Raw genomic sequence first — 22,283 nt, 5'->3', positions numbered from 1 at the left:
CGGATATCCAACATATCTACGAATACTTCGTGGGCTGTTAAACTATATCTGGATATTCCAGGTTATTGGAAGAAATAGGTTTTGATTGAAGCCGTATAACATATTCGTAGCCCGGTCTCCGTAAATAAAGATAAAAAAACAAGGGTGGAAGAGAATTGAAAGAGAGAAAACTATAAATCATCCAGCCCAATTCCAGGCCATATCATTCCATTCTACGGATGAGCCCTCCAGTGTAGCTTTTTTTTTTCATTCATCTGATTCAACGGGCGGTTTCTGGGACTATTAGCACAGCTAAGAGAAACCAGGGGAGGAATACTAGGCCTAGGCCCCCTGAACGAGCTTACCCGTGTAGTCAGTCTTCCAAATTGCAAGTTCTTTCGATTCTTTAGTGATATTGTCTTTGGCTCGACTCGCTACCTGGGAAGGTTATCGTTTCTGGTGGTGGGACGTCTGGTCCTGTGGCATCATGTAGAGATAGGAAAGCGGCGTCGAGCTGGGGTGGAGAGGCCGTTGAATGAGTATCCTGTGCTGGAGATTGAGCAGCTCCTCGTCCACGTCCACGTCCGCGCCCACGGCCAGCATCTCCGCCACCCCGACGAGGAGATCTTCGACAGTATTGACATGGGCTGGTGAGAAAGACGGGATAGTAGTCCGTACCCTCTGGGGGGCAAACGTAGCGGTTTTCGCAGCGGGTAAGAGGGCCCCAGCTTCGGTGGTTGCAAACGTGGATGTAGACGGCCTTTCGACACATGGTAGATGATGGGCAATTGGATATAGACAAGAAGTGGAAAGTTCGTTCTATGGGATGTTGGAAAGGTGCTGGCTCTTCTGAGAGTGATGAACAGTAATTCGTATAATACCGTTCAACGAGCGTGGAAGAAAGGGGGGATATTCAGGAATAATTGGTAAAATACCAGGTCTTCCTCAATGCTTTTTGAGAATATGGGGAAAAAATTAAATAAAAAGAAAGTCGATTGCTCTTCGGTATCTATATTTAAGACGTAGTGACAGTCAGATGGTATTCATCACGGATGCCTAACGTGATTGTATCGCCCCGGCTTAGTCGAGCTGCCTGATAATCGGGAAGACGCTGGAAGCACTGAATAATCAGACAGTATGTGAAATCCCTTCTTCGGTCTCTCGGGAGAAAGTGGGCTCGCTGTATTGGGAGTGAGGCGGGTCCAAGAGCCTCTCGACTGGACTGGACTAGACCGATTGAAAGGAAGGGGAATGGAGAAGGAAACGGGGATAGCAGTCCACCGGCTTTCACAACATCGGCCAAGGCAAGTGAAACGCACCTCTTAGCTACTCGATTTTCGCGAAGCTTCATTTCTACCCAGAGTATTCCCAGAATGGAAACACAATCAATATCATGACGGAAAACCGCATGTGATAATCCACAGCGGGTAGGTTAACGCTGCAACAGCTATATATTATGCATTCGGAACATCTTGCGGTTGCACCACCTCAGCTGGCTGTATGGATTGAAGTAAGCCAGCGTCTAACGTTCTCATTAAGCAACGAGGGCCGTGACTCGATTAGTATGTATTTAATGCAGGAACGCTGTGGAGACGAGTAAATCGCACATATCCCAGATCAAGTCGGGATCAGAGTTGAAAAGAAATTTGTAGGACATATTCAATGCTCTAGGCAAGAGGACCTGAATATCGGGAACGCATCATTTCACATGGTATATATGTGGTGCCCAACTTGTCGATGACTGACTATTTCTAGCAAGTTTGTCAAGCGGCAATGACTTATATCTCTGGTAAATAAGAACCTCGAAGGTGTGTATGCGTGTGGCATGGCACGACCTTGAAATGAATCGGGTACACGAAGAAATTAAAACCGGTTGTTACACGACGAAAATTCGCAGTATAGCACCGTCAAGAAGCTATGGCAATGAGACAGCATTTCGCTGTGCAACCAACGGGAGATCGTCCTCTGAGCCGTTGTAATGGACATGCAAGGGGGATACGCAAATTAAATGTAGCTTTGCGCCGGGAAACAGCTGGCATAGTTGGCTGGGGGGGCCGTAAACGTGTCCTAATGAGGCGACGTAAAGCGTGTAGTTCTTGCTTTGCCAGAAAGCAATCATGGGTATGTGCAGTTGCTGTTCTGTCCCGCCTGAGATAACTTGTCGGTGAGCATCGTTACTGTCAAGTACTGTTGCAGAGGACAGCTGGCAAATCTGTCGACGGAATAATCAGGCGGCCGTAGGCAGCGTGACGGTTCAAACAGGTAGTCAGGCTCTCGCATCTGCGGAGCTATATTACCTCCGTGATAAGACTCGCTGTCCAAGCCCTGGGTTTCCTCGGGCTTCGCTCTTCGCAGTAAACGACAGATCAACGGACAACTTTGCGGAGCTCCCTCTTCCAAGGCCGCCTCCATCAACCCAATGCGGCCATTAAATGCGTGCGCAGGGTCCGTAGCAGGCAGGGCATGCTGTAGTTATACCCGGAATCCGGAGTGAGTGCACTCCGCAGGCACAAGACAAGGTACGAAGACACAGCCCGCAACCCGCAAACATGATGGCGAGAAAGCCGAGCTGAGTGACTACGACGATCGCCGCGGCGGCAACTCCGTATCGGACCATGAAGGAAACTCAAGGGCACAGAGTCTTCTAGATTGTAAGCATAGAGATGGACAGCTAAGCCATATCGTCAGTTTGAGCATGCAAATCTCTTCTTGCTGCGCCGACCCGGAGGTAAAGGAGAGCAGACCTTGCGGTCGAGAAATGCGCGGCAAGTGGGCTTAGCAGGCTTAGCGCTGGGCAAATTTCTCATCAGCATCGAGCCCGGATGGCGTCTTCACGCCCTGAATGAAACACAGTGGCGCTTGCGTGCCGACCAGTTCCTATTGCTTGCAGCCTGCGTTGTTCTCCGGATACTTAAGTGCGGTCGTTGGGATCTTTTCTGGCGAGTTTTCTCATCAAAAGACAAACAAGTCACGGGACCTCGAGATATCGAAGACAGTCGGACTTTACCAACATTACACCCAAGATATACATATCAAGATACAGACAGCAGCAGACAGCATACAGAAATCAACAGAAAGCAACAGATACCAGAATGTCGACTACTAGCTCTCCTTCGTCTCCTTCGCTCGGTGCCCGGCGGGGGGCACCACTATCGATCGAAGTCCCGCCTCTCCAACAGCCCTCACCACCATCGAATACTCTCCTAATCACCGACCTCAACGATCTATCTCTCTTCCAGCCATGCTCACTAGGCTCTATCAAGTCTCACATCACGGCTGTTGCGCCGCTCAACTCATTCTCGCCTCTCCCGTCCTTTCGTCGCATAGTCTGCTCCTTCTTGACCATCGATGATGCAATCAAAGTCCGACAGCTCCTAGACAGAGAGCCACTGCAAGGAAAGGGCCGTGCCAGAGTATACTTTGGAGAAAACACACCGATACAAACTGATGCCGAAGAGATACGCAAGAGCAAGCTCCTCGAAGCTCCCCAGTCGCAAAAAATGTTCTTCATCAGCCCGCCACCCAGCCCCCCACACGGATGGATGATGCGCAACGAGGAACCACCAAACAAAGATGTTCATGCCACCGACCTGGCTGAAGCTTTGGGCAGACTTGGTCGGATCTATGGCTCTGACGGCCATGCTGATGAGGCTGGACGACGACCGGAGACACCAATTTCTCCTACAGACCCTGCGATAGCCGGCACGGAAGGGAAGGATATTGTTCGCACTGGCTCTGGATCCGGACAGCGGAGCCGCAGCAGCACTTTGATTTACCATCCTGAACACCATGGAAACAGTCCCCATCTTCCTGCCGTTATGGTTGAAGATACGACAGTTGACCCTGACGGGGACTCTGACATGGATTTGAGCCCGCTTGATATCCAGCCAAAGAAGATATATGCGCACACCTCTCGCCCTCCAACTGAGTTGATGGAGTAATGTTTATTACCTGGATGCTTTTTCTTATTGTTCCTTGGATTGGTACGGGGTTTCTGGAGTCTTTGGTTTATAAGGGCCATTGTTATCTGAGCGTTTTGTTTCCATATGCATTATCAAAGGCATGCCCTGCCTTTTTCATAATTTGCTACTCCACTGTCTACATCACTTATCCATAGAGAAAATTACACTGATACCCATTCTCAAACTATTTCTTCCAAATAACCTGTTTAGAATATGTTCATAATACTCGCATATATTGATAAGAATTAATAATACATTCCAAACACACATGTGAAGTCTATCTCTGGATATTAATAAAAAATGCTTTACCGCGCTACGGATCCTGCCCTTAACCCGCCACTACCAGATGGAAAGTTCCTGGCGCTCAGCAAAGTCCCCTTGACACTCCGCACCTCCAATTTAAATGCCGCAATGGCCTCCTCCTCACCACCAGATGAACTGGCCTTTTTGACATCAGTGAAATCATCGTATGCGCCGTATAAAGAAGAACTCAAATATGACGGAGAGCTATATGTCAAACTATCAAGATACGTGTGTAACTCTGATAGTCTGCTTTTGGCATAATTCTGTGTGGCATCGCTGTACTTTTCAGTGGTCACCACGCTGCTTAACTGGGAGGATATCGACTGGAGACGTGAAAGGTGGTTATCGATTGCTTTCTGTGCCGCCGACTCCGCCTGTACTTCTGTGCCTGCTGGTGTTTGAGATGAAGCGGATGTGTCGAGGTCCACTGTCGTCTGGGTAGCGATATCTCGATGAAAGAGCTCCGTCGGGTCCGACGTCACTGACTCATTGTCACCCTCGCTCTCATCTTCTGCTATATGTTTCGGCTTCGAGACCGTCGGTGGGATGGAGGACACTCTTTCCTCCAGCTTCTCGTTCAACGTCTTTAGATTCCCTTGCACGGTTTGGGAGAATTCGTGACGGGCGCCGTTGAGTGACTCTAGCATTGGTTTGGCGAGAAACTCACTCGCGCCATAAATGCTGGCTGCCAGGCCCGCGGCGCCGTATATAGTATATAGGAAATTCTGGAACGTAATAAGAGGTGGCTTTGACTGATGTAAGAGGAATTCGGGATATGTTATAATTGGAGGCACGTCCCTGCTGGGTGGCGTTGGAGACGACGCTGGCGACGACTGTGCGGGAGGAGAGATGGGCTCGCTAGGAGGTTTATTGGAGGAGGGTTGTTGCTTGGTTTCTGTAGATTGGGTGGCAGTGTCGTCGTCGGCGGTGGCTTCGACGTTTCTAGATACCCCGAGAACGGTGTGGATGTCATCGTTTGAGAGCCCCTTGGACTCTAGGAATGCGATTTTCTTGTCCGTAGGTGCATCTGATATTGATTCGTCTTGTAGAAACCGCCTGGCCTGTTCGATAAGGGTTTCCTTGCTCTCCAGCTCCGTGCTAGAGCTCTGTTCTGGCATGGCGGTGTCGTCAGACGGAGCCTCCTTCTGAGCAGCTCCTTGCTGCCAGCTCGGTATCGATGCTCCTTTTGGTCCGGCCATACTGTCTATGCGGCCTGTAGATGGGGATATAGTTCTGGTATCGAGAGTGTTGTAGAATGGTGAATTGCAAGGAGGAAGACGAAGAAACGCGGAGGAGCTCAAAGCAACTTTTTACCTCGGCCCTTTTCATGCGCTGTACTTTTGGTAATGTGTCTGTAATATTACAAAGCTACTTCTATCACTAACAGTTTTCAGCCCTATCAGAGGTACCTCTATATATTACACATACCACCAATACATCACGATACTATCTGATATTTGACGCTTTTCAACCTCCGAAAACTCCAACGATGCGACCCGAAGGAGTTCTTCGACTTCCCAGGAATAGGATAGGCGTTATAGCTGCTGCTCGTCCCCCGTGCTGACCCTGTGAGACTCTGCTATTGCGATTCGCTGCAGCTTACCTCACCTGTGGCGAAAGGGCGCTATTTCTTGTCGCATCCCAACGACGGACGGATCAGATCCATGACAGAAGAGCGAGACCAGTCAAGCGTCTCCGCCAACAGGAAGAGCTCATTGCCATCCAGTGCTCGTACAACCACGACACCCGAGCAAGCAGCGATGCCAGCCGCCATTCAGCTCCTCTGAACAGTAATACTAGGTAAGGCAAGCCGACGGTTTCTCCCTGCGCGCGGCCCCCATATATATACATGCAAAAGAGCAGCACTACGGAGTACATGCAGCACAGAACATCCCGAACCCCCTGATTCCCTGTTCTTTTTTACTCTCCTGTATCCCTGATTAGAAGGCCTTGCTGTCCGGGCCGTACTTGACCCTTTTTTGGGGCTGGCTGGGAATACATATACCATCCAACATCTCGCCAAGATGAACACTTTAGGATGCGGTTTGCAGGAGCCTTTTAATATTTGGCAGTGAAAGGCTTGAATTGTAGCCTCTTACATTGCCTTTGCCTTTGTTCCGATAAGAAGACGATGCCGTGGTGCTTATGCAGGCCCCCTCCACTTCCTTTCACCGGAATTTCCCTCGCGATTCACCTCTGCATAGAACATTCACCGCAGGCAGAAGCCGCCCATCTTCGGCCCTTGTTATAGTCGATTTCTCTGTATAAACACACACTGCCTTCTGCTTTCTAGCAACATCACCCCTCTTCCCAGTTCTGATATCATTGATCATAACATCTCTATCCCCTTCGTTTCAACCGTTCAACTGTTATATCAACTATACCCGAGATGACTTCCACTCGCTCTCTTCGCTCTCGTGCGGCTGTAACCAAATTAACCACGTCTACAGATTCTCCCAACGCGAAAGCACGGTCGACACGCGCAACTAGAAGTGCTACTACAACAGTGACAGTATCCCGATCACCACCTAGTTCTCCTGAAGAGAGGAGGAAATCAATTCGACTTACTGTCAAAATGCCGTCAAGCAAGCTCCGTGAAGTCACCAATGGAGCAGAGGACATGGAGAAGCCTCGTAATATATTTACAGAGGATGTCATCGTCACAGGCCCTAGGAACAGCCGCTCTAAGAGAAGAGTTGTCGAAGTAGACTCAGATGAGGATGATGACCCATCTGAAATTGGAGATGAAGAAGACGAGGATGACGAGGAAGATGCCGAAGGCGATTCGGATCTAGATGCCGACGGCGAGCCGGACATCGATGCAGAGGGTGACATCGACATGGACGACGCTCCTCCGGTATCCCCCATTGCAAAGCAGGCGGCTTCCCGACCCACGGTTACGGTTACTCCTGCAGCCGCAACTAAAGTAAGGAAGACAGAGTCACGGGCTGTTCTTGATGACGACGATGACGAAGATGACGAAGAAGGTTTGTCTGAGCTCGAGTCTGATAATGATATCGGCGCACAAGATGATACCATTGGCCTTGACGAAACCAACGAAGACGAGGAACCCGACGATGATGAAGATGAGGAAGACGATTCAGATGAAGATCTTATGGGTGGAAGTAGATCGAGTACCCCCGATTTAAGTAAAATGACCAGACGGCAGCGTGGTCGAATCGAACTTGGAGGTGATTTCTTACAGCTACCAATGGGTGAGTATCAATTCTATAAGTCTTATATTGCACAATCCATTAACAACAAATGATAGAACCGCAAGTTAAGAAACACCTAACCGCCGAAGAACATGCCATGCGCCGGGCAGAGATGGCAAGGAGAAGAAAGAACCTCAGCGAAAAGCGTAACGAGGAGGAAAAGGTATGTAGCTCTACTTAACCTAGGTCGGCGACATACCACATATAGATTTCTAACGGTCAATATCAGATGGACACAATAAACAAACTGCTCAAGAAACAAGCCCCCAAGCGTCGTGGAAAAATCAGTGCCGCCGAGGCCGCTGGAGAGAGCACCCCAGGCCAACAGGAAGCTCAGGAGCCAGAAAAGCCAGATCCTACAATGATACGATACGTTATAAATCGTAATGGCAACCGCATCGGGGTTCCAGATGAGTGGTTTGGTACTCCTGCCGGCAAGATTTTCGGCAATCCAAGCAATGCCCCTGCCTCCCATAGCGGGAAGCTTGTTGAAGAGATATAAATGATCAATCCTCTTTTATGCAGGATTTTCTATTAGGCGAGAGAGCATGGTGCTACCCGCCATGCTGGGAAGGCTGTATTAGCGCATGACCGCTTCCAGCCATGTCTGGTGTTCGGTTAGGGTATCGAGTGAAGTGATAGCTACATGGCTTTTTATTTTTTTTATTTTATTTTTGGATGACATGGCGTTGGGGATTGAGAGTTCTAGCTTAGGACCTACATTAATTGAAACAGGGGGTAAAATGTATGATATAAGAATTTTAACGCAGTGTTGTAAACATATGATAGCTACTACGTATCGTACAGTGAGGTTTAGCTTGCCCATTTCCTCCACATCTAGGCTGATCTCATCAACTCTATCAAAGCCAATATATCCTGAATATCTCCAGGCTCCTGCTACCGTAACCTGGGAGGCGTGGTGCTTATATACTCTCCAACAAGGGTCCAGCCCCACCCACCTAGACCATTAGATCCCTATTTTCCTCCACACGAGCAGGTATCATGCATTGAGGTTTCCCCTTCAAGTTCGCATTTATATTCTTGGCGTGGCTTATACATCCAACTCCGCTTTGTGGCATTTGGCCTCGCGTCTCAAGCCGTGTAATTGATTCCTCCTAGTCATTTCTCTAGAGAATGTAATCACTTATGTTGCTCGGCTTTATTCGTTAAGTCGTTTCCCGTCCACCAACTATAAATCTGCCGTGTGTATGTAGGTTCGGATTGTTTTGAACTGGAGAAATGGTTAGCAGTTGAACCGAAAAACTATAGAGATGTTGACCCATACTCTGATTCTGCCAGCTTCCCAGCTTCATGTTCATTTATAGCTGGTTTAAAAACCATGTAGCCTGCGAAAGAGGGATACGCAATTAGCTGGTTGAAAAAAAAACCGTCTGGAAGCTGGAAACTGAATACTTACCATTGAGAACCCCAAAGCCCGTAGCTATAATAATAGGCACAAGGCCACGTTTCCCGCTCATCTTTGGTTATCGAAACAATTCCCGTCGTGAGTGCCATTAATCGGACAAGTTATGTTCGTCTGTCTGTGGAATGAATTTCCTTGACGTTGAAATTACGTAATCACTCACTGAAGAAGTTTCCACTTTAAGTCGCGTCCAGACGCGTCGTTGAAATTCAACTTCAGTGTTCAATTTGAAGCAGTGTCCCGCCAGCGAAAAATTATCTACGGAGTAAAGGGATGGAGTGTTGCAAATGGAACAATGGCGAGAACGCGGATATGTCCCCGACTCTGACGAAGATGACGAATTCGACAGCCAGGAGTTAATTGGTCAGAGGGTGGAAGAGGAAGTGATTCTCGGTGATGACCATACGGATACTGAAGAAAACAACCATGAGGTCCAAGAGGATGAAGGTGAAGAGGTGGTAGCAGATGCTGAAAGGGTTCAAGATGGAAACGAACATATATTAAATGAGAGCTCTCAACGCACACGAGACGACACCGTCGAGCTCGAGACGGATCCGTTACAGGACGACTATGAGACCGTCTTGCAGTCATTTCTGAGCCCGATTAAGAGAAGAAAGAAGAAACCTGATGATAATACCCACTTCATCAATACGGCCTCTCAACCGGAACCCCCGTCCTCTCCCGATGAACTGCAATTCGAGGAATTTCGTCCCAGGCCCCCGCAAACGCCACTTGCTGAACCAACTGAGATCCATGATGATAACCTGCATTTTGACAGTGTCAACTCATCCCCGTTGTCATCTATACCGCCGCTTCTGGAATCTCCTCCATCCAGGGCCGCTTCCCCAATATCAATACAAAATGAAGGCGAGGTCGAGCCACAACCACAGCAGGAAATCATACGCCCAAACGATGGAGACATTGATATGGTTGGCCTTGCTGGCGATGGACATTCTGAATGGCAGAACCAAAGTAGGAGGGCACTAAGGCAACGCAATGCTATACAGCTACACCCATACATGCTGGAAAATGCTCAGTACCGATCACTTCTCAGAAATAGAGGCGTGCAGCCAGTGCGGATGCCTGTCGAAGAATCTCAACCCCACAACGAACCAGGCGAGAGTCAGAGCTTTGAATTTCAAGACGAGAACGTCCTACCTTCTAGTAGCCCTGTTTCGTTTCATTTGCCGGCTTCTTCACCCGACATGTATGATCATTCGGGCTTGAGCCAGTCACTGAGTCAACAAAATCAAGCAACGGGTCAAGAGGAAAGTTTGAAGGATCGCAGTAATACCCATGCTCGACTTAGTTCTGTCAAGTTCAACCAAGTAGGGAGCAAACGGCGTAAAATTGCCCATGGGGAGAATGATCGCCGGTCAGGGGATTCTAGCAAGGGGAATGGCAATGGGGTCCAAGTGGTCATAGATAACAGTCCCCAGAAGAAAAGCGACCTTCTTGAACTTTTCGACGTATTCGATGTACCCCCGTCTCCACCTTCATCAGGCGAAGCGTCCTCGGCTCTTCCAAGGGACCCGACTACTTTTAGGTTCCCACCAGGATTTACTCCCAACGAGTTCAAGACTCAGCTGCAAACTCCGCTTTCTGAAAAAGGATCACAATCTGACTCACCTGGAATCATTTCTATTGAATCATCCCCGGTGCTAGACCTTGATGAGGAAGAAGAAGAATCCCCAAGTGTCACACATTCTTCCGCAGACGACTCTACCTCCGAGTCTCCTGAAGAGGATTCCCTCGTAATTCGACAAATACAGCGGCAAATCAAGGGAGTTCTTCCTGCTTCGTTTGCTAGACTCGACCGTGAGAAACATGAGGAATATAAGAGACAAGCTGCCGAAAAGGAGCGCCGGAAAGCGTTGGTCCGAGAACGCAGGACAGGCAAGGGAGTTGCCCAACCCGTTTCACGTAAAGAGAGAGCTGAGAACCAAGAGACTCCGACTCGGGCCAGAAATCTTGACTTATTTAGCGATTCTGAGTCCGACGATGATGCCACTCCTATGAGATCACAGCAGCAAAAGGCACGTGAATTGAGAGAGCAAGAGAGACTTGAACGCCATTTTGGGTTGATTGAAGACGACGATGATATCCCTGAAGACAATCGCATTGATTATATGGCTCCCCCGGTTTCACGTCGACCAAAAACGAAAAAGCGCTCAGCCCAGAAAAGTAGAGGTCAATCCTCTAGACGAAGTGGTACCGAATCTTGGACTCCCTTTGAATGGAAGCCACAGAGGAAGCGGCAAACAAGAATTACGGATAATATCGGTCTCCGGAAAGCAAAGCCTGCGAAACCACGCCCTCCTAATTTGGGCATCTTAGACGCTGAGGATGTTAGAAATCAACGCCTAGATACGCAGCCGCAGTTTTTAAGAGTTGCTGCTCGGCGAGCACGTTCACGAAAAGACAAGGGACGCCAAAGCCCTTCTCGGAAGATTTTCAAGTTGGCCACGAAAGCTGATACTCGTGATGCAAATAGCTCACTATGCAACTGGAGATCGGGGAAATACCAACAAGCTTCCGGTATAACATCGACACGGCCACGTACCACGCCAAGGCCTCATAGTAGAGCTGGAAATCCGTCACCTACCTCTCGAGCTACCCAGGCAAACAGGGCAACCCCAATAACTGAAACCGACCCCGAACCGATAGTCATATATGATGATGATGAAAGCCTGAGCAAACAAGATACACGTACAGGGATTAATAAAACAAAGCAAAGGCCGAAAAACAATTGGGTGGTCAACCGTCCATACGGTATCTCATCCTTTCAACGACACCTTCCAAGGCCCGCGCAGTTAGATGTGGAGGATATTCCTACTGGCATTTCCCAGCCACCGTCAGCATTTCACAGAACGCTTTCAGCGCTTCATAAAGCATATAAATCTTCGAAGCAGCCTTTAACCCTGACCAGATTCCTCAGCCAAGCAAACAAGCCACAACAACAACAACAACCACCACCGCCGCCGTGGACTAACGCAGAGAGAAGTTATGTTCCTACTCAACAAAATGTCAATGACCGTCCAGCCCCTAGAAAGGAAGTCAAGAACCAACGTCCTGCCCAAAGAAAACGGCAACCCCGGCATATAAATATCGAAACGTTCGAGTATCGCCAACCCCCTGAATTTCAAAATGAAAAAAGCGACACGGTTTCTATCGTGCACCCAGAAGACGATAATCGTTCATCCCTACCTGGCCTTCATCGCCCTGAAAACCCCTATAAACTTGATTTTGATACCCATCCACTCTACTTGGGCACATACTTCCATCAGTCAACATTCATAGGAAGTGGAAAATTTTCTCATTCTTTAGACGTGCTATCTCGGGACTTAGATGCTGATAATGGCCATGCTATCATCCGAATAGAGGACAAGATCTATCACTGGGGCCCTTGGAATGAGACTGTATCATCAGAACTCGGCGAGTTATTTGGTTACTTAGGAAACCAGCTAAGTCCACAGCAAACACTAGACAGCACGGCAATCCTGACAATCCCAAATGCTATGGAAGTGCTTGGTCTATATATATCTGTCATTTGTTACGTTACAGATCATCTAAGTTTCCGAGATCCCGTCGATCGCATCAACTTCGTTTCTAGATGCACTATTTTTGTCTCCCTGCTAAACGATACATATCGGTCTAGCTTTAACTGCGAGAAAGATGTCACCACGGTCATGGTCAGGATGGAAATGTTGAATCTTGTGTTTTTGAATCAATTGCTACAGATCACAAACCACGAATCTATGGATTCGTCCAGGGTTGACACAGTTGTTAATCTGATAAAGCTCTCCGCACGACGGACAATGGACTTTACCCTAAGCCGAACTGGGATGGAAAATATTCAGCAACTCCTGGAGGACAACCGGCAGCTGGAAAAACGTGAGGTTGGGATTCGAGATGATTATCCATTTGTCGACGCGTTCGTAGTTACTCAGAACGTCCTCCAACAAAAGGCCATAAAGGACAAGGGTCTTGAAATGCACTTTCTAGACCAGTCCACAGCCACCTCTCCCTCCAGCATCCCAGATTTGGAACGAGCCTGGGAGGCGCTTTTTACCTTGCTCCCTTTCCAAGAGATTGACCAATTCGGTATATTCCACGCTGGGCTACGTCTTCAGCTAAACCATGACCGCTGGCCTGCTGTTAAACAGTTGATGTTGAATGTCCTTGAATCTTATCGATCGAGCCCGAAGCCGCAGTGGGCGTCGTTGAATAATTACATGCGAACACTACTACAACGTTGCTTTATCCTCATCAAAAATTGGGGTTGGCGGCACTGTAAGCCAATTCTCGAGACGCTATTTGACTTTTTCACCGGAAATTCGCTTCATGACCTTGAGAAAGAAGCAGCTCATGGCTCGCCCCGCTTTCTCGATCAGTTGGCTTCAGATCCAGTACTCGACATAGACGTGACGGATAGTTGCTTTCGCATGTTCTTAAAAATAATTGCGGTGGGGTTGAAGTATTTGAATAGTCTACTTGAGCCAAAGAAGATCCTTAACTTGGTATGGCGACTGCTACCAAACCATGGCCGAACTTATCCTAAAGAAAAGCCTTTACGTGTGGAAGATTTGAATGCGCTTAGGAATCACCATGACCTCCTTTGCACGTTATACTGCTGTGCGCCCCAGGGGTGCCGGCCACCCCTTAACACGATCCGAAATCTCGTCCACCCCCCGACATCTCATAAAGATGCGTGTAGCATCAACATTCACTCCTGGTCGAGATTGGTTAGATTCACCCTTGCTAAGGATGGTGATGCGTCTGACTTGAGTAAATTCGCGGAGTGGCATAGTGATTTTATTACGGATATAGTAAGACAGCACTCTCAAGCACGAAGCGAAATAGAAGCAGAGGACCCTTCTGCCTCTCTATTTTCCCGTCAGTATATTGAAGGCGCCATTATCAAGAACGAGCGACACGCTGAAGCCCTTATTAGTGATGCCCTTGTTTGCATGAGGACGGCTATAGATGCAACAAGGGATGCGGATCAAGCAGCAATGTTAATGGAGACGATGCCCCTTGGAAAGCTTTTCGGACTCTTCAGGCCCAAAGTGAGGAGACTAGACGCGGTGGTTTGTCAAATTTTGGACGTTTTGATAGCCTTTACGAAGGCTAATGATCGACCGGCTGCGTCATTCCCGCTTGAAACACAAGTTGACCCTTCCGAGACCAACGAGGATAGCCAGGATGACTGGCTTGATTTATGCCAGGAACAGATGGAAGTCTCCAGTGCGGGCTCATCTTATCTAAACCGTGCTATTTCGCCAGTACTTTCTCAATTCATTTCAATCTGCTTTGGGGTGGACCAGACACCTGATAACTCCATTCTCGTCAAAGCAATCGATTGCTGGTTGTCTGTGGCTCATACGCGGGTGAAGCATGGGCAACGGCAATGGAGTAGCTACTTCAACCGCTACGACCAAGACTCCTGGGCAGCTCTGAAGCCAACAAATCAGACTCGCAGATTTATGCCATATTTTATATCAAGCCTAATTTCAATTGATGCAGCTTCGTATGAGGAGTGCCAGTCGCAAATATTGACCTGCTGGAGTACTTCACTTGTGGAGAAAGAATTATTTTTGAAATATCAGCACGACTTGACTAATGCCCTATTAAACGAAGATCGCGAGAACCCCCTCTTTAGGAATTTGCCATTTGCAGTCAACGGGGTAACTGGCCGATATGAAATAACATTGATGGAGTTTTGTCAAAGAAGGACCTCTCTCATTTCATGCGTGCTATCTAACATGCGAATACATCTGTCGGAACTTGAGCCAGGCCAAATCCATGCTTCTAACGGAGTTGGCGAATTATACCAGGAGATGATAAGGTCTATGATGGCAACCATGAAACAGAATTCCGAGGAAGTAGGAAAGACTCTCGCACCAGGTTCTTATGTCGACTTTGTTCATCGAGTGGTGGAATTCCTACAGGTGCATTCCGAAGACATATGCCCAATAGACAGATATTTTATGGATCCAGCGTCATTTCCCCTCCCGGCATCTGACCCTAATTATGTCGTTGCCAAACTTAAGAGATATGAAGGGCGACTATCTGCTGGCAGCAAGTTTGCTAAACAGCTTGTGACATTTATCCAGGGCGTGTCTGAACGAGCAGCAGTTGACGCACAGCAAGGTTACCTTGCAAACCAACTCTATGAAGCCATGTCGAATAGCCTTGAAAGTGGAAGCTATAAGCAGCCAACTCTTAGGTGTTTCCTCCTACAATGCGTGATTCCCGAATACGTGTCAGCGTCTCTTAGCAATCCCACTGCATGGATACTAGCTCGCCCCTTTCTACAGGCTACAACACGCGTCTTCTCCGATTTGATACTCAAAGTCGACTTGACGAAACGAGATGAGGTTGGTGTTACTATTGATTCGATCACGGCATATTTCGAATCCGTACATAGTACCCTGCAGCGTCCAATATGTGATCCCCATCTACTATATGAGGCGCCGATGCTACTCACACTCACCTCTATTTTCGAAAGCATCACAGCATCTCTTGCCATAGTAGATTATCTTGATCGTCTAGGTGAAGAGGTTAACGGCCTTTTGTCATATATCGAATTCTTTGGGCAAACCGCATTATTTTGCCTGTCTTCCCTCCTTGACCCTCCCGCAACCACTCCACCATTTCTTCGCGACTCTCCATCCAGCCCTATAGACCGCAGCCTCGGCAAACCCCCGACATTTTTTGCCGAAACTCGAAATTTTGCCGCTCGTGAACTTGAATTCTGGCTGGCGGATAAGTGGGCGCTCCACGATGGAAAGTATTTTGTGCGTCGGGGGCAGCAGTATACAAAGATTGATGTCACCCCCGGTACTTTATCTGTGGAGGTTGCCAAATCGGCGTTTATCCAAACCGTTCAGCTACTTTTTGGCTCCATAGAAACATTACATATTTTCTAGAGAGCATCTCTATGCATGTGTTTTTTCCTTTTTGTCAAACCTTAGCCTTTAACGACATGATGATGCATTTGTTTTCTGTTTAGAGCGGGAACTACAATTACGATCATACGCCTCTTCTATTTAACCAGTGTCAATACAATATACACCTAATTCGCTTGAGAGAATTGAAGTAAACTTGGATTTTGGTCAAATCAACTGTAATCATTGCGATCAAAAAAGTACCTAAACCATCAAATAAAACTGTCGAGCTCCATCGGAATAAATGCCGCTCCCACAATTTTCAAACTCCAACCAGCCTCAATTTGCTTATTGGGTATCTGACTCAAAACATAGAAGTGAGTACCAAGACAGGGTATTCTGACCATGGAAAACAAAAGGAAAGACAGATTCATAACACATATCATCCAGAGCAGATAGCAACGATCAAGCACCTTCGTCTGTTGCCGGCCTGGACATAGAACCACTATGGCTGTTTGAGCGAATATGCAGCCTATTCCCCGAGTTAAAAGAAGATAAACCCAGTACCTTCTTAACCGCATTGCTAACTCCAGACAACCTCCTTCCTTTACCATCTTTGAGTTCGTTCGCCTCGTTGTTAACTGCCTTTGGCCGTTTAATGACAGGCACGTCTCTGCAGGGCGTCGGCTTTGGGGGCCATTCGCCGTTTGTTTTCCATCCTTGGACGAGAGCGCGGGTCATGTGGGCGAGGTTTATGGGCACGGCAGGCGTGTTTGATTGAACGACGAGCCGGCTGTATATTGCAGGATAGACGTTGGGAGTTATGGCTGCACGCAGCAGGTTGGAGTCAGGTACCAAGGGGCCCATGACGGGTATTAGACACTCATCGTCAACCTCTGGGGTGGTTTGGTTGGTGGTGACTGGAGGGTCTAAGGTTGCTTTCTTATCCAACGAGACGGTGATACACTCTATCTCGTCCTCCGGAGGTGCGGTAACGGTCACCGATGTAGGTGGTTTTTTAACATGAGCAGACGCCGAGGCGTTTGATGCCGGCCTGGATAGCGTATACTGCGACTCTGTATCAACCAGGTCTGTATCGTAGCTCCCACTGTAGCTCTCTTCACTGCTAAGGGACTGTCGATATGTCTCCAATTCCGCTTTGGTACCAGTCACAGCCGGTGCGGACGGTGGCTCGGGGACCTTTGCACCTGTCCACGCGTCCCGTCGTGCCATCCAGAGATTCAAGCCCTCATTCCATTTCATCTCATCTTCAATTATCTTGCGACGCTTTCTCCGCCGGTCCGATACACCCCGCGCAACGGCATCAGGCGAGTCGAAGCGATATGGATCAATCCCCTCAGGACCTCCATGTCCATCGTCCGCGTCAGAACCTGAGTTCTCCTGCTCACGATGCCTCCATCCTATAATATCACGCGACTCCTCCGAGACCGCCGCTGCGTCTTCAGCAGTCTTCGCAGGGTCTGTTTCCAGCGGCGGATAGGTCCAGTCACTGCGGACGACCTGGAGAAGGAATCTCTTTGCGTCTCGGGCTGCAGCGTCCCTGGTTTCCAGGGTCTTGGTGACAACCGAGCTGGCTGAGTCGGCCGTGCGAGTCCTGCGATGCAAGCTTGCAAAGACAGAATTCGACGGAGCTGGAATGAGCGGATGCGTGTGGGAGAAACTAGCCAGGCTCTCCATAGGTGCAGATGTGTGGTCGACGAGTATCTTGTGTATTCTTCTTGTTGTGGGAGCGGTTGCGAGGAGGATGTAGGATGTAGAGCGGTGACAAGGGTGATTTGGCGATATAAGATTGTTGGTTTCAACGCCGGGTTTAAGGTGTTTTAGATAACTATCACGCCGAAGCTCTAGTTTGCGCCGACCAGGATCTATATCACAGATAAACACGCAGGCTGCGGTCCGTCACTGCGAGCTTGACCTTTACGTGCGATGTATCCAGCACAGCCGCCCTCTCGCGAGATGTCGCCCGCACTCCGTCCACAGTCGCTACCCAAGAAAGCGCCAAGCGAGGAAGACGAGACGATGCAGGGTGAAAGGGCCCGAGATGCAAATCGTTAGGCGAAATCAAGAGGCAAAAGCTCGCTTCTCTTCAGTCTCGTGTCGGCCAACTAGCAGCAAGGCGAGAGAGGAGGAGGGGGAAGCATTTGGCGACTCCGAGGACTGTGTGGCTTTGCCCTACATGTATACAAGAGTCCTAACTTCTCTGCCGTGTCTGGGGCAACTTAGCCCTGCATGAGAAGCAAAAGCAAAGAGACAAAGGCACGCCGAACGGTGATGGATCTATATCGCTGAAGAGTTCAACCCCAGAGACGAAGGAATCCTTGTTTAATCACCACAATAAGCTTATCTCTCGATCCGCGTCTCTTCAAAATATATCTCCCCGATGCAAGGGAGATCCGCCCGAAGGATCAAGGACAGGGAAAAGCGGTTACTGGGCTGAACGGTCGCTGGTACGACGTCGATATCAAGGCTGAAGATGTGATAGAAGGACGGTTCTCCTGGATAGGCCGTGGACAAGTCAAATGTGCAGCGTATAGAGAACGTCCTGATCGTCTCACGCTATTATATCCTACGGCCATCGGAGAATATCACAGCTACTGGAGTCTTATACGACGAGAAACTTCCTCTACCCGCGCCGCGCCCTGATCGACGGAGATGGAACAAACTCGACTGAAAGTACCGTCTTGGAAGATGCACATCGAGAAAACCGCCGCACAAATTACGGCCGACTCGAACATTGCATCAGGGTCAGCATGTTTCCTTGGGATATGCACAAAAGTGGCGCCATCTCGAAAGTCAGTCAAGACCATTGTTTAGGCTCACTACGCCGTTGGTCAGACCATATTTAGGATTCGTTGAAACGAAATGCTAACGGTCGAGGCTCGAACCTGATTCGAGTACCAAAGATGTCAGCGAGGAATATTAATAGAAATCTTACGACAGAGACGAATATGGCATTCACATCTGACGCCTAGACATCGTACGATGCTGTCAACATACGATATGCTTGACTTTTCCTTGTTCACGAGAAGAAGAACTCGACGATGAGCTCTTGGCCCACCGTTTGACGGGAGCTTGGCCTGCAGCAATGGGTGACTCGGGCCATACGGCCGAGCCGTATAAACAAGCGTATAAACGAGTCACTCCATTAATAGTTCACGAGATATCACAGGCTGTCCTCCATCGTGCGTGGATAAAGCGGAATTAAATATAGATACATCTGTTGAAGCCTTGACCTTGGAGTCAAATCACTTGGTTCCTCAGATAATAGTTTCAATTCCTCTTTTAATAGTGTTGTATATTCTTTGCTCGTTGCTCTTCTTCCTATAATCTAACTTGGTATTGTCGAGGGTTATAGATTAGATGGCGGGGTAGAATTGTTTGTCCTTTTAGGAAGAAGGAGAGAGGAGTTTTAAGATAATAGTATGCCCAGTGGGAGTGACTATCTGTGACGTTGATGAATTACCACTACTTATCGCGTTGTAAATAACTGATTTTGAATGTAAATTGATCGAAGAATCGAGACTGCCTGTAAGATATTGATATCAAAAAATTGATTTGAACTGGGGATTCAAAGTCGTTTATTGTACATTTATAGAGAGTCTGGATATCTCAATATTGAGCACCAAACGGACCTGACATCGAGCATCAAACCAAGCATCAAATTAGCTTGATATCATGCGGGATATCGAAAATCAGATTAGCTTGATACCACGCTGGATATTCACACCAAATGGCCTGATACAAGCTGGATATCAAACACCAAATCGTGCCTAAGATGGAGTTTTGTAACTCTTTCGGCCCGGAAAGCTTCTGTTTATTTTACCCTACGGAGGCTTAAGATGAATACAATATCATCCAGGGCTTCATTATTGTCGATCCTCTCTACAACACGATGTGAAAAGCCCCATCTTTAAATTCCTAGGACCTTTACTTTGGACAAATCTCCCTTATAGCTTAACCGTATTTCCTGATATACGACCATATTTCCCATGACGGGGTCAATGAAGATATCCAGAACGCAACCCATGACGGATGAAAGTCTTCTATCAGAAATTAGAACAAATGTACTCATAATCGATGCCGAGTTCCTACATGTGCTAATTTACATTGCTAGACTGGCTGCGTCGATGCGAAGTCAATAAGCTGGCATGAGTTCCCAAAGGCCACTCAAATATTCCCTCCCCCAAACTCGGTAGCCATTGTTGCGGATGTCGTCTCGAGCCAGGGCGCAGTACGTATCTTCGAGACGAAGGATGGTACATACGTTGGCGGAGTCGGAACCAACCATCTCGGCTATCTGGTCATCATTCCTTGGAACACAGACTGGTGGTTTCGCGTAGGCGGATCTCTTCGCGTTGGATGCGCTTTGAAAGAAGCAGTCGACCGTGGCTGAGGATACCGCTGCATGACTTTTTTCCGATTTACGATTAATTGATTTGTGAACTGGCTAGTCACTGGTATAATGACGAACGGGAGGTGTATGGGTTGTGTGTCTCTGTCAAGTGACTTTTGCCGGTATCTGATTCAACTGTACAGCAATAATTTGCAGTCTCTGGGAATCAACTCGAAGGCATCTCTGGATAAGGAAGCTAGGAAGTATTGCTAGCTGATTTGTAGCATCCAGAGCATGGAGTCTGGCATACTGCCAGCTCCTAGCCAAAGATAGCCAACTATGAGTACTTGATGCTTTGGTCTGTTGGCCTTGGAATGAGGCAATAGTTCCATTGCCTAAAAGCCCGTTCGTGGCAAACTGTTTGGCGACATCTTGAAGTACAATAGTATTGATAGAGTCCCACTGTTCTGTGAGCTAGCTTGGAAGGAAGAAACACGCGGACTCTATCCCGCATGTTGGCTACCAGCGAAGGACCCAGTCCAGCAGCTATCAAAACAACCCCGACATCACCAAGATTTATTTGATCCTTCGGAGGAAATCGAGATATGTCACCTTCTTCTTGGCCCCTTTGGAGTTGGAATACTTCCTCTTTGCGAGGAGCTTCCTCCATGCGATGGTGTGTCACTTCACAAAACTCACAAAGTTTTGCTTCGCGCAGGTGATTCTTTTAGCTGGTACTTTCTGTTGTCATTGTTGTTAGAGAAACTGAAATTTGCTAGCATAAACAGGTCGTTATTCTTTGATAGCGTTCATACTGGCTAGAGATCATTAATATGACTGACCACTTAGCTTCCAAGATTGTGAACCCCTGATTGGTTATCTAGTTATATCAACTAGCTATAAACATCATTATTGCTTTAGTATCACCACATATATTCCCCATACAGATATTCGGAAGTGGAAAAGGATGGACGGCGAAGTTATCGTAATACCTCAGCGCCCTGGGTGCATTGCAATTGGCCTGACTGGAGAGATCTGTAAGATGGACGAGTCCTATGTTGTCAAACATCCCAAAGCGGTCCCTGGACATCCCGCATACAACGACCTACGGCTAGAATTCATGGCTACTGAGCGCCAGATATACGAACGTCTGGGGCCACATGAAGGAATTATCCCCTACTTAGGACCTTTGGATGACTCTGGGGCCATCAAGCTGGCATATGCAAAGCAGGGGGATCTCGAAGCCTACATCTCAGCACAAGATACGCCGTCTATCGCAGTACGCATTGCTTGGATCCAGTCACTAATGGTTGCCTTCTACCACATTTATTCCAACAGAGTGCTTCACCAAGATGTCAAGCTAGATAACGTTCTTGTCGACGACAACTCCCTTAAAATCGCGGACTTTGCCAATGGTGCAATATTCCCCCTTGATGCGGACATGGAAAAAATCTACGCGGAAGATCCATTATCAAAAGCTGATCTACTGGGAATTGGATGTATTATCTATTCAATCGCCGCGTGGACTGTGTACAGCTTTGATTCTACGAGGAGAACCGCTTTCCCCGACCAGATGAAGTGCCGAAGACAGAGGGTCTGATATATCAGGAGCTGATCGATAGGTGCTGGAAGAACGAATATCACTCCATTAAACCGCTTTACGAGGATTTCCAGCGACTCGAGAGAGAGAAAACTACCCCGAAGGAGAACGATGAGAAGCCCCGTGTGGATTTCATGTTATGGTTCTGTCTTGTCCCCTCCCTCTTGTTCATCTCAGGCCATTATCTTTCTGCGAGCTTTCATTAACCCACATAAATTCCTCTTACTACCCGTCGTTCTGTTAAGACTTGGAGAGCTACTGGATATGGCCTCCTTGACTAGCCGCTGGCGGCTGCCCTCACCAAAGATGCCTCAAACTCCCTGTATGTTATTATACCTCGCAGCTCCATTCTAAAAACCGACTAGATTTGATATTTGAGCGCCCTTTACAGTTAAAGATTTTCCACTTCTTCCGGTATACATAGGAAACAAGTCGTTCTATTGATGATTCATGAGATAATGGTACATGTTGACCTCTATATTTTCCCCCAAAGTCCTTGAAACGAAGCGAAAGCAAAGGTGGACAAAAAAGATAGATGGTAGTATACAAATGTCAGG

The 22,283-nt window shown here is 47.9% G+C and overlaps 6 protein-coding genes across 6 annotated transcripts; 4 read left to right on the top strand and 2 right to left on the bottom strand.

Annotated features, from left to right (window-relative positions):
- Positions 1 to 3,071: 3,071 nt before the first annotated feature.
- GIQ15_05865 (uncharacterized protein) lies at positions 3,072 to 3,920 on the top strand (the record flags this gene model as incomplete). The annotated part of the gene is made up of 1 exon (XM_033553282.1): positions 3,072 to 3,920. The coding sequence occupies one exon, from the start codon at positions 3,072 to 3,074 to the stop codon at positions 3,918 to 3,920; it is 849 nt and encodes a 282-aa protein (XP_033404426.1).
- A 326-nt stretch (positions 3,921 to 4,246) lies between these two features.
- GIQ15_05864 (peroxin 14/17) lies at positions 4,247 to 5,443 on the bottom strand (the record flags this gene model as incomplete). The annotated part of the gene is made up of 1 exon (XM_033553281.1): positions 4,247 to 5,443. One exon carries the CDS (start codon positions 5,441 to 5,443, stop codon positions 4,247 to 4,249), a length of 1,197 nt encoding a protein of 398 aa, XP_033404425.1.
- A 1,376-nt stretch (positions 5,444 to 6,819) lies between these two features.
- GIQ15_05863 (uncharacterized protein) lies at positions 6,820 to 7,961 on the top strand (the record flags this gene model as incomplete). The annotated part of the gene is made up of 3 exons (XM_033553280.1): positions 6,820 to 7,459; positions 7,516 to 7,622; positions 7,689 to 7,961. 3 exons carry the CDS (start codon positions 6,820 to 6,822, stop codon positions 7,959 to 7,961), a joined length of 1,020 nt encoding a protein of 339 aa, XP_033404424.1.
- Positions 7,962 to 9,169: 1,208 nt separating this feature from the next.
- GIQ15_05862 (uncharacterized protein) lies at positions 9,170 to 15,814 on the top strand (the record flags this gene model as incomplete). Its single annotated transcript, XM_033553279.1, has 1 exon — positions 9,170 to 15,814. The coding sequence occupies one exon, from the start codon at positions 9,170 to 9,172 to the stop codon at positions 15,812 to 15,814; it is 6,645 nt and encodes a 2,214-aa protein (XP_033404423.1).
- A 423-nt stretch (positions 15,815 to 16,237) lies between these two features.
- GIQ15_05861 (uncharacterized protein) lies at positions 16,238 to 17,470 on the bottom strand (the record flags this gene model as incomplete). The annotated part of the gene is made up of 1 exon (XM_033553278.1): positions 16,238 to 17,470. One exon carries the CDS (start codon positions 17,468 to 17,470, stop codon positions 16,238 to 16,240), a length of 1,233 nt encoding a protein of 410 aa, XP_033404422.1.
- Positions 17,471 to 21,093: 3,623 nt separating this feature from the next.
- Positions 21,094 to 21,932, top strand: GIQ15_05860 (uncharacterized protein; the record flags this gene model as incomplete). The annotated part of the gene is made up of 2 exons (XM_033553277.1): positions 21,094 to 21,625; positions 21,700 to 21,932. The coding sequence occupies 2 exons, from the start codon at positions 21,094 to 21,096 to the stop codon at positions 21,930 to 21,932; spliced, it is 765 nt and encodes a 254-aa protein (XP_033404421.1).
- Positions 21,933 to 22,283: the final 351 nt, after the last annotated feature.

This window comes from Arthroderma uncinatum (assembly GCF_011692745.1).
Source record: "Arthroderma uncinatum strain CBS 119779 chromosome Unknown scaffold4, whole genome shotgun sequence".
Classification (NCBI taxonomy): domain Eukaryota; kingdom Fungi; phylum Ascomycota; class Eurotiomycetes; order Onygenales; family Arthrodermataceae; genus Arthroderma; species Arthroderma uncinatum.
This window is presented reverse-complemented; position numbering and strand designations above follow the sequence as displayed.